At 38.2% G+C, this 12,153-nt stretch overlaps 1 protein-coding gene across 1 annotated transcript; it reads left to right on the top strand.

Moving 5' to 3' along the window:
* The first annotated feature begins 4,549 nt into the window (after positions 1-4,549).
* On the top strand, positions 4,550-8,847 carry bco2l (beta-carotene 15, 15-dioxygenase 2, like). Its single transcript, XM_084412995.1, has 12 exons — positions 4,550-4,772; positions 5,472-5,643; positions 5,742-5,953; positions 6,138-6,253; positions 6,357-6,459; positions 6,813-6,944; positions 7,188-7,348; positions 7,439-7,609; positions 7,715-7,849; positions 7,944-8,126; positions 8,219-8,329; positions 8,604-8,847. The coding sequence occupies exons 1-12, from the start codon at positions 4,640-4,642 to the stop codon at positions 8,718-8,720; spliced, it is 1,746 nt and encodes a 581-aa protein (XP_084269121.1). The 5' UTR covers positions 4,550-4,639; the 3' UTR covers positions 8,721-8,847.
* The last annotated feature ends 3,306 nt before the right edge of the window (positions 8,848-12,153 follow it).

Genomic DNA, 12,153 nt, shown 5'->3' with positions numbered 1-12,153 from the left:
GGTTGTTTTTTGTGCAGATGACAACGTTATCAAAAAACAACCCCCGTTCATACGGATCCGCAAAACAACTAGAAATGCTGTATTATGCATGCCAGGCAAGTAGTTGGTCGATATAACTTTGAAAAGAAAGGCTGCGCACATAAACATTCAAGCATGCATGCATAGACTAAACACATAATACGCATTCACATGCCATCACTGTTTTCACAGATTCGCGTTTTTTTGGAATTTACACTGAGGCGAGAATGGTATCGTTTTCAAAAGTTTGCGTTTTCAGGACCCTAAAACAGCGTTGTCGTGTAAATGAGTGGCCATTCAAAGTTTTTAGTTGAAAATGGTATGGTGTAAACAGCCCCTTAGTAGTGGGGTTATGACTGCAACCCGGGGGGTTATGACTGCTTTTACGGTGTTAACCCTGTATTGCCAAACTTATACAGTGTGAAACGATGCAGTGTTAGAATCTTACGACTAGATGTGCAACCGACAATTAACAGCGTGCCTCCTATGCTTTGTTTCCTGTTTCCACACCAATGCTTTGGACAACATAGTTAGACGGCAAAATGCGTTTGTCCAATCAGTGACACTGACACCGCAAATATGCAAATAAGGATGTTAAAGCTAGGGTAGGTAATCCTGTTCAGAAACACTTTTTTTTATACTGGGTGAAATGGTCCTTCCATCCTGAGAGAGTAGTCAATACATTATGTGTTCAGAAAAAGGAATGAAAACAATCAGACCTCTGTAGCAGCTGCAGGACAGTAAAAACTCTGACCAATCACTGCCACTCGGTCCGAGTGTAAAGAACCAATCAGATGCCTTCATGTCTCGTGCCCGCGCCCCACTGCGTGCACTCATCACATGTCACCGTTCCCGGAAATATTCAGCTCAAAGCACCTGCATATGCAGTCAGCGAAGGCAAACAAGGCAAAAACTACTTCCTCGGACCCTGCCCGCACTCTTGAACGACCTCCTCTGCTTCGCCCTCAACCCCGGACCTGTCCTCGAACCGACGATGCGGTAGGCCTACTTGTCTCCGGACTCGGAGTGTACGTTATAGTCTTCATTAGAGTCAACAATGTTTTCATCATGGAAACTCTTACATGCAAAACACCGTATATGTTATGAATCTTACACGAAATTCACCTTCATCACAGTGTAACTGATGGTAATGGAAAAACGTGTATCAATGCAACCTGTTTTTAGTTTTGCCTTATAAATATAGCTCGTTACCTATAAATATAGCTCGTTACCGAATCAAACTTTACCAGTATCGATATGCTTGCTTGATAGTGAGTAGGCTACTAAAAGAAATCTTATTTGTTTATATTCATAGTGATAAAGTTAGGTATTTTATTATGTGATTCTGACATGATGTCACTGTATGTACTGCGCTCCTTCCTCTCCACTCGTCTCAGGTAATTATGCGTCTTCCAGCTGAGCCTGACGGCGCTGATCCACTTGTCCGTGCGACACTTCTGTCGCGCCGCGCTCCACTATATTCCTATGGGTGACGTCAAGCGACTTTGTCGCGCCCGCAAAGCATTCCGGGAAGGCGGCGCTTCATTTGAAAAAATGCTGCGCGTCAAAAAGCTGGCCGATGCCCATCTTTATGCAAATGAATTCCGTCAGACGCGACGCGTCTATCCAATAGAAGTAGAGCATATGGAGACGGAGGGAAGTCTCTCGCAGATCCTCTGTTCTGATACGCTACATTTCCCGCTGGGTCAAAACCACGCCCATAGCGGTAAACCCCCATCAACGTACCAATGTGGGGAGGCGTCGCGACACCACGCGACAGTCGTGTCGGACAAGTGGATCAGCGCCGTGAGCGTTTGGCGTCGCGCGTTCATGTGTTTTGGGGGCGTGGCTTTGGAAGGAGCTCAGAAGGGAGGGGGTGGGAGTGAATGGAAATAATGAGCTGTGTTTATTGCAGATTAAAAGGTCTACAGTCACTCGATTTTTATATTCTCTTTTTCAGAGTACTTACATTTTAATTATGTATTGGTATATAAAGACAGTTTAAACAAATTTGGAATGTTTTTTTTTTTTTGAAAAATCCTACCTACCCTGCCTTTAACTTAATATATATCCTACAGGTTTTCTTTTCTTACTGGCTGAATGTTTTGTGCCCAAAATTTATTTAGATATATTTTATGGTTATTAGAAGAACATTAGAACATTACAATCTAAAAAAAAAGAAGCTTTTTAAAGCAGAAAAATCGCACAATTAAAAATGAAAATAAATAATAACAAAAGCACAGACTAAATCTCTAACTGGTAAGATGAATCTGAATTTAGTAACTGGCCTACAGTATATTAGCCTATATTGAAATAAATAAATAAATGTATATACCGTATATATATTAATATAGTTTATTATGTCTTCCAATTCAAACACATTTAACGCAATTATACAAATGGACATTTCCTTTGAAGACAATATTTTTCCCCAATAATTATTCCTTATTTTTCCTTCTACTTTCTTTTCCTTTATTTTGTTTCCTTTTGTAATAATACCCACCACCAACACATAAAAAAAAACAATTAGAACAATAACCAATAAGTAGTTAGACACTTTAACATATATATAAAAAAAAGATATATATATATATAGGGCCTATATATACATAGGCCTATATATTAATAAATATTAATACAAAATTAAACATTCACATATTTATATCAAACTCTTATAATGACATAATTCCTAATAAGTAATTAAAGTAATATTTAAACATCAAATAATAATAAAGCAAGTAAACAAATAAAATAATAAATAAGTAAATTCAAAGCGAAGGAGGGTTATATAAAGAAGGTAATTCATGTAAAATGTATTTTTTTATTTTATAGAATATTCTTGGATTTTAGAGGTGCCTATATATTTTCAAAATTTATTATTTTGCAATTTGCTCTTAATTTCATGTTATCCTCTCCATAGTGTCCTTTAGAAACTAGGGTTAAATCTAACCAATCATTTAACTGGGATTCTTGCTTTCTCCAAAATTTTGTTATTGCTTTAAAAGCTGTAATTCTCAGTATTCTAAATAAGTATAACTCATCTTTATAAGTAGCATAGGTCCTGCTATACCCAAAACTATATTTATCTTTATTATATTTGGTTTCTTTAAAATTTCTTCCCTGAATTAGCCTACGTCTGTCCAAAAAAAATAGCATTATTATTTTACAAGTATAATATAGCCTGAGTGTAATGAGCTATAAGTTCACCGCAACTTAACCAACTTTCCAAAGATAAATGGTTATACTTAGAATATATTTCCGGTGTTATAAAATATTGCATAGCCTAATTTTCCAACCAAAATATTTTAGTCAGAAGCTGGATCAAATTAGTGGGATTGCGTGAACTTCAATTACCTTTTAGGAGACTGCAAGCCCCAACTTATTTGATAGGTATAAACAGCCAGACACTATATAGATTGAACATGTAATAGGCATGTGCATGACGTCATATTTTTCACAGATTCCCGTTTTTATTGTTGTCTACACGAAGACCATTTTCAAAAACGTGCACTTTGAATCCCGTTCTCAAAAGTTTGCGTTGTCAGCCACCCAAAACGCTGTTGTGTAGGCCTAAACGAACGGCCCTTTTTTAACGTTTTTAGTTGAAAACTGTCGTGTAAACAGCCCCCAGCTTTTATAAATGTGCCTTTTATGCTTCTGCGTCGAACTGCCGCCGTAGCTACGTCGTAGGCTGTGTGTAGCGCGCGTACCCTACGGCGTACCCTGACGTGCACCTCTCCAAAAATGTAACAACGCGTCAATTCTACGCGGACACAAGCGCTGTGATTGGTCTGCCAGAACCCCTCCCTCGGGGTTTCACACGCTCCCTAGGTGCGCGTCAACGCGGACAACGACACAGAAGTATAAATTAAAACCAACACGTTGCCTACGGCGTATAGGCTCCGGCGTAGGTCCGACGCAGAAGTATAATGAGGCTTGTACCGAGCAGGTTATCTTCAGAGAGTAAGTTCCTATGGTTACATACATACCCAGAAAGTTACCTCCGTTTTTGGAACCGAAAGTTGAGGTTATCCACTAACTTACCCTGGTATGTCACATAACCTGCTTTCTGGAATACCCCCCTGTCAGTTTTCAGAAAAGTGTTAGTTTACACAAACCCGTATATGCAGTCAAGAGCAGTGTAACGAGAAGCTCAAGCTCACGTTAGCCAATCAGAATCCCGAAAATAGTCTAATACTGTGACGTCGGCTCCCTAAAACTCGCACGTGCAAACGAAGTTTTCCAAAATCTCCACTCTGGTTTGAATCGGTTTCAGACGCGAATTCTCCGTTTGCGTGTAAACGAAGGGCACAAACGAAGGGAAATGTCTCAGTTTTTCAAAATAACCATGTACGTGCAACAGTTCGTGCAACCATGTACGTTCTTAGAAAGAAAAAATCTTGAGACAAAACAATGGATGGCACTGACTAAATATATGTCAGTGCGAGTTGCTTTCAGTTAAAACAGCTCATACATGCATTTTAGTCTGGCACTTGGCTTAAGCCTCGCCTGTGAAACCGAGAGTTATGTGTCAACTGAACAGCAGCACACTCTGTTGCTTTGGCTCTGTTCAAGGTCCAGTTCGCTTTAGATTTAGCCCATCCCTCCCTGTCATGTGATTATGGGACAGTCTTTTATTGTCAGAATCTCAGTGTTTGTTCGAACTCTTCAGTTTAGCGTTTCATGTTATGAAGAACAAGAAACAGCCAAAGTCATGTCTAAGCCTGCACAGGATCCAGTATATAAAGTGCCAGGTAAGCCTTTCTATACTCTACTACTATAGTCTCATCTCAGTGTGTTATGTAATCATCATCTTTCAGGCCTTTATTTAACATGGATGTGCATTGTATTTTGTCAAGCCATAACTTTTGTTGTTAGAAATGACACTAACATAGATAAGCAAATTTGAGCTGATAGTTTACACCATCTGTTCTGTTGTCTGATCTATGGTTAGAGATAAATGAAAATCAACAATCAGTTATGTCTATTGCCTATAGGCTAAGCTAGCTAAGGCTTTTATTGTTCCTGAAAAGAAACTGGTGCATTAATTATTTTATTGTGGCAAACCAGTATTCATTGAAGACTCTCTTTTTTTTCTTTTTTTTTTTAGACAGGGCTCTAAAACTGAACTATTCCTTCAAATCTATGAAATCCTGTACTTAGAAAGCTAGTGATGGTCTACAGTAAATTAGGTATATCATTGTGGTTGGTGGGTCAAGGCTAGGGAATATTTAAGGCAACACACACAGAAGAGATAATCAAAAGCAATTTGAGTTTTGTAACACTTTATTTCTTTACGTTCTCTATATTAATGCATTTCATTCTGTTTATGATTAAGATACAATTGTTCTTTATTAGCTCGGATGTCCTCCAGAACTCTGTAAAGTCTAATCATCCACCACATTGTCTGTGTCACAGCTCTCATGATTTGTTATGGTGTGATTTCTTCTCAGCTAACAAAAAACGGCCATCTGCCAGTGGTCTGGAGTTCATTGGTCCTCTTGTGAGCTCTGTAGAGGAGACCCCAGACCCCATCAGTACAGTTATTAAGGGTCAAATTCCCTCCTGGGTCACTGGCAGCTTCCTTAGGAATGGACCTGGCAAATTTGAGTTTGGTGAAAGCAAGTAAGAGGGCAAAATATTGCTATAATCAGAGCAAGATCAATTTATTTTTTTATCTGGTTGTTTTCTTTGCTTATTTGGCTTCATCTCTTCCTCCTTAGATTCACCCACTGGTTTGACGGCATGGCCTTGATGCATCGTTTCCACATTAAAGATGGTCAGGTGACCTACAGCAGCCGTTTTTTGCGCAGTGACTCTTACGTACAGAACGCAGAGAACAACCGAATTGTGGTGTCTGAATTTGGCACCCTGGCAACACCTGACCCATGCAAGAACTTCTTCGCTCGGTTCTTTTCACGTTTTCAGATTCCAAGTAAGCATCAGTTGGAGGTGAAAGTGGCATGCGTACCTGATCAGAAATTCAGACAGAACACTCTAGCTAATCAGGCCTATCTATAAAGATTAGATCAAATGTACAGTACTTGACAAATGTAATGCAATTACTACAAAACCTTCATCTGAACCCATTCTAATCATCAGTTGTGTTTGATTTACAGAGGCGACTGATAATGCAGGAGTGAGCTTTGTTAAATACAAAGGAGATTTTTACGTAAGCACAGAGACCAACTTCATGCGTAGAATCGACCCTGTGAGCCTGGAAACCAAAGAGAAGGTATATATGACAATGTTTCACAGATACAGAAATTAAATGAGATAACATGGACAGTGTTTTCCTAAAATGAACAGTTATCTCTATGTGATTTTGGTTTTGAAAGGTGGATTGGTCAAAATATATTGCAATTAATGCAGCAACAGCTCATCCACATTATGACAGTGAAGGAGTGACTTACAACTTGGGAAACTCATATGGCAGTAAAGGTGAGATGGCTCTCATTTTTGCTTTTTAAAACACAATTAAACTCTAACGTCTCCCGTCAGTTTTCCAGCATCCCTCCACCAATCCCAACTCCTCACTCATAACTGTTGTCTATTCCAACCAGGGATAGGGGAGTACTCTGGGTTCGGGCCAAAATCCGAGCTCTAGGCCCTCCCCTTGGACAGCACACCAAATATGTATACTCTTTACCATAATAAAACACATGGGCCAATATATATATATATATATATTATATATATATATATATAAAATTATTTTATAACAACAAATATATATTAAAATAATATTTTAACAACAAAAAAGGCACTTAACCTTCTATTTTTTTTTCTCAAAGGCTTCTTCTACCATATCCTCCGAGTACCACCAGGTGAAGGAACGAACGATATTGCTGATCTGTCAGATGCTGAGATTCTTTGCTCTATTCCTGCGTCTAACCCCAGAAAACCATCATACTACCACAGTTTTGGTAAATTTGCCTGCCATATTTGCATTTTTAGATCATCTGATCTGCATTTCTGCTTCTTCATCCATCTGTAATATTATTATAATTATTTTGCATCTATTTACATAGGGTTGGAAATATGGGCCACACCTTTGTTCCTGGAGATTGTCCAGTATATTATATTATCCACCAACAAGCAGATGAAAAATAATGATTTTTTTTTCTGTTTTCTATGTTTGTTCTTTTAATTTGCATTACTGTTTGCAGTCATGTCGGAGAATTACATAGTCTTCATTGAGCAGCCGATCCAGCTAGACCTGCTGAAATTCATGCTGTACAGAGTTGTTGGAAAGAGCTTTAGTAAAATCATGTCCTGGAACCCGGATCTAGACACCATCTTCCATGTGGCAGACAGACGCACTGGCCAGGCAAGGCAGAGTCTATAACAACATCATACTGACATCTAATTGTGGGCACTGTGTATTTCTGCCGCTTCACCTCTGTTTTCATCCCTGCAGCTCATCAAGACAAAATACTACAGCAGTGCCATGTTCACCCTGCACCAGATTAATGCATATGAGGATAATGGATATTTGATTATGGACATGTGTTGTGGAGATGATGGCAGTGTGATCGCTGACTTCACGATGGAGAACCTTCGTCAGGCATCCGGGGAAGAACTTGACAAGGTAATACCTTTACAATCCAATACATGTCAAACATCGACAATATTGAACTCTTTTTCAGCTTCATAAAAAGTAACTTTAATGCAACGTGTCTATTGGCTTTTCCAGTTCTTCAATTCATTGTGTACAAACTTACCACGCCGATATGTACTGCCTCTGGACGTTATGGAAGAGGAGCCCAATGACCACAACCTCATCAATTTGCCGTACACCACTGCCTCTGCTGTGAAGACTAAAACTGGGGTAAGTGAACAAGTTGTGGAGAGAGGGGGGACTGGAAAAATAATATGAATAGATATCAATAAAAGTCATTTATCTTTGTTATTTATTATAATAGGTGTTCCTCACCCATGAAGATCTCCACAATGATGACCTGTTGCAGTACGGTGGTCTTGAGTTTCCACAGATAAACTACACTTACTACAATGCTCGTCCTTATCGCTATTTCTACGCCTGTGGCTTTGGACACCTGTTTGGTGACTCTTTGCTTAAGATGGATCTAGAAGGAAAGAAGCTAAAGGTACCATCTTAAATGAAAATAATTTTATTTGAGATTTATGACTGTTCACTTCAATTGGGAATATAATGTTTGATCTGTTTTGTTGTATGTAGGTGTGGCGCCATGTTGGTTTGTTCCCATCAGAACCAGTGTTTGTTCCAGCACCTGATGCTAAGGATGAGGACGATGGAGTGGTCATGTCTGTGGTCATTACACCAAGAGAGGTGAGTTTCATGGTGTCATCATACCCTTGTTGTCTAGCTCCATTGGCTTCCTCTTGAGACATATTAATATTAAGAATTTAGTATTTAGTTTCCTTTTGACAAATACTCTGGGGTCTCATGTATAAAACGTGCGTATGGACATATTTGATCTTAGAGTGTGTACGCCAACAGATTTATACAAATTTTAGTCATACATAAGATACATAATTTGGTCAAAATTCAATCAAAGAATTCAGTTGCGACACATGTGATATTGTCATGTAACTCTCTTTAGGAAAAGAGCAGTTTCCTCCTTGTCCTTGATGCCAAGACCTTCACAGAGCTTGGACGAGCAGAAGTTCCAGTGGACATCCCATATGGTACTCATGGACTCTTCAATGAGATGAGCTAAAATAGAAAATCACCAGCTCAAATCAATTCATAAGAGTGAAACCATTGAACAAACTATTCTGCATCTTTTTTGAAAGCGTAATTTTATCCTTTCTTGATTTAATTCCCATTAAATACATTGGAGAAACTGACATGTCTGGTTTTTGACACTATATTTTTTATATTGTAAACAACATTTTGCTTTTATGCGTGTATTTCTAGGATCTTGTTCACTGAGAGATTACAGATTGAGGAAGCAGATTGGAACAAGTATAGAATATTAACTGAAGGAAAATTAAAGGAGGTTAGTATTAATCAGGGAATTGAAGATGTCAATGCAGAAATAAGTAGTATTATTCTAGGAGCAGCAAAAGAGTTGATACCAAAAAGAGGTGGTAGAAATAGAAAGAAAATAGTTCCTTGGTGGACGCAAGAATGCACAAAGGTAATTAAAGATAGAAATAAGGCATTTAAAGTCTTGAAAAAAAAAAACACATAACTCTCAGAATTTAATTGAATATAAAAGAAAGCAGGCTGTAAGGAAAACAATACAGAGAGTTAAAAATAATTTTTGGAGGAAGTATTGTGAATCTTTAGGAAGAAGTACATCGTTAGATCGAGTATGAGGTATGATTAAGAGAATGTCAGGAAATAAAAAAAAAGTATGGTTATCCTATAATGAAAGATGGAGAAAAAGTAGTAATAGAAAGCAAAGGTAAAGCAGAGTTGTTGGCAAGGACTTTGTTAAAATACATAGTAATGGTAATTTGAGTAACGAGGAAGAGATACAGAGGGAGAAAACAGTAAGAGAACATGTAGAAGCAAAATAGGATGATAGGGACAGTGAAAGTGCTATAAATATGATGTTTATAATAGGAGAATTTGATAATGTTATAAGAAAATCAGGGAATGATCAAATAAGTTATTGTATGATAAAGAATTTAAATGATAGGAGTAAAGAAATATTATCACATTTATATAATAAGGTATGGGAAGTGGTGTGTTTGCCAAAACAGTGGAAAGAATCAATTATTGTCCCCATATGTGAACCAGGTAAGGTAAAATTATGGAATAAATGAAAGATTAAAGTATTATTTAGAGACAAAAGAACTATTAAAGGATTACCAGAGTGGATTTAGAAAGGAACGAAGGACAATAGACCCAGGTCTATATGTTTAGAGAGTGAAATTAGAAAAGCTCAAATTAATAAAGAAAGTCTATGGCCAGTTTCACAGACCAGGCTTAAGATAGTCTCAGACTAAAGTGGCTGTTTTAACTGAAAGCACATCTTAAATTAAGTCCTTTGAGTCCATGTCCAAGTGCCATTGTTTTGTCTCAAGATGCACACCAGGGGCCTGTTTCAATAAGGAGGTTTAACCAAGCGGCAACCTCCCCGTCTCTCTCTTGAAACCAACACGGAAGTGAGTTAAACTGCAATTCATTGACTGGCCGCTTGGCCTGGCTGCAGAAGTGAGTCAAATCTGTATCTCCCTCATGTTAAAATTACCAACTTTACAGCAGAAAAAAATATGTTTACAGCCTGGATCTCTATGTGGCTTTGGTCTATACAGCTAATTTTGCCCTTCATAACAACTGTGAGGGGGGTGAATTATTTTATAACTCGTCCGTTTAGTTGATTAATATTTAAATTTAAGGGTGTGGCCAGTGGCCACTTGAGTGACAGATGGATTGCCGCTGTCAGTGCTAGCCGTTTGTCTGCTGTTACTAGCCGTCACTTCACCTCAGCAAATGTTGCTGCTGAACTTGCCATCTCTGCAGTGTTTGTGCTTTTTTTCGGGATTATTTCATACAATTTAATACTTGGGTACAAAGCCCACGTCTTTGGATTCCGTCGTTATCGTTCGAGAGAACAACCAGCGCTGTATTTCAGTTGTTTTCCTCCGTGAACCTGCACTAATGGATGTTTGACAATTTCGTTGCTTTTTGGGGTTTTCAAATTTAAAACGTCAATAAATACTCGTTCGTTCTGCTCTCACGGAACAGATGGATAATAATATGCTTATGTAAGTTACCGTCAGATGAAATCATGCAGGCGTCGGCGCTTTCTCCGTCCATGCAATAAATGCACATGAATGAGCGCGGATTTTCTAGCGCATTTACTTGCACTTCAAAGGCGATATATCTATGGTTTACCCCTTTGAGAGACGGCCAAAATCCGAATTTAAAATGGACTGAATAAGCACTCTACGAACTTGAGCAATGCCGCGCTGACGGACCATGAAAGAGTGACGGACATGTATGCACATAAATCACTGTCACACACAAACACTCTCGAAGTAATACACAGTCTCACTTGTAGCCATGTCTTTTAACTATTATAATATTTCGAAGGGCAAAAATAGGAACGTTTAATTGGCTTTACATCATCAGCTAACTCGATCACATCGAGCTAGGTGATTTCAGATAGCCAGGCTCCTCAGCTCCACTCACGCCCCGCCTGTTTGCCTATTTTCTGTTATCCGGGAGTGACGCAAGGCCAAGATGGCGACGGCCGGCTCCGCCCACTTTAGGCTTCAAAAATGCTCTTCAGAAACCTACGGGTGACGTCACGGACACTACGTCCATATTTTTTTACAGTCTATGGGTTTAACCAACTCTGAGTTAAAACTTGAACTCTGAGTTGACTTACCCTGAGATGGGAAACTCTGAGTTTTCGGTTACAGAACAGCTGAAATGAGTTAGTTCAATCAACTCTGAGTTAACTGACTCTGAGTTAAGCGCGTGCACCACAACTATAAAAAGCCATTATCAATGGAGCACAGATATTATGAGTCACCATGGCAACAGCGCCAAACAAAAAGAGGAATTACTGTTATACAGTGTTGGGTGTAATTAATTACCAAGTATTCTAAATATTGTGATTTAATTAAAGGGATAACTCTTAATTCTTCTGTAATTTAAAATAAAATCTGATGTAATTACATTAAATAGGCTACTGCATAGACTATAGAACAATTCCGTATAAAACAATAGTGGATTTAACATACATTTTTAAAAGGTATATTTTTTATGTAACCTTCTCCCTCTACACACTTTGGTCAATTCAAGAATAGTTCATGCAATTGTATATTGTTTATTTGAAAGCATTAAAAGTGCAGTTTCTTGTCTCTCCTTGTATTGTTCAAGTGGTTGAGGTTGATATGGGATTTAGTAATTAGTAATAAGTAGACCAATACTTTCTAAAGATAGTAATTATTACACTAATCTAATTACATTGTTGAAAATAACATTAATAACTATTTTAGAGTAACTTGCCCAACTGTTATAATATCAGAGGTGAAACTGGAAGAACAGTAGGCCTATGTTATTCAACCTAATTTTAATTTTCATGTGGAGCAATCCTGCAGGCATTAAAAGAACATGGCAGCAGCTGAAAATTAAATATAAAAACATAATTCAATCAGGTAAGGCTTGAGCATATCATGGGTGAAGGC

The sequence above is a fragment of the Rutilus rutilus genome (genome assembly GCF_951802725.1).
Source record: "Rutilus rutilus genome assembly, chromosome: 7".
In the NCBI taxonomy this organism is placed as follows: Eukaryota; Metazoa; Chordata; class Actinopteri; order Cypriniformes; family Leuciscidae; genus Rutilus; species Rutilus rutilus.
Note: the sequence above shows the minus strand (reverse complement) of the source record. Positions and strands in the feature narration are given on the sequence as shown.

Excerpts from the sequence above, each read along its gene's own strand:
- bco2l (XM_084412995.1), top strand. The coding sequence starts at position 4,640 with ATGGGACAGTCTTTTATTGTCAGAATCTCAGTGTTTGTTCGAACTCTT. Across the intron at positions 7,349-7,438 it reads CAGACAGACGCACTGGCCAG|CTCATCAAGACAAAATACTA; the intron begins GCAAGGCAGAGT and ends TCATCCCTGCAG. Across the intron at positions 7,610-7,714 it reads CCGGGGAAGAACTTGACAAG|TTCTTCAATTCATTGTGTAC; the intron begins GTAATACCTTTA and ends TGGCTTTTCCAG.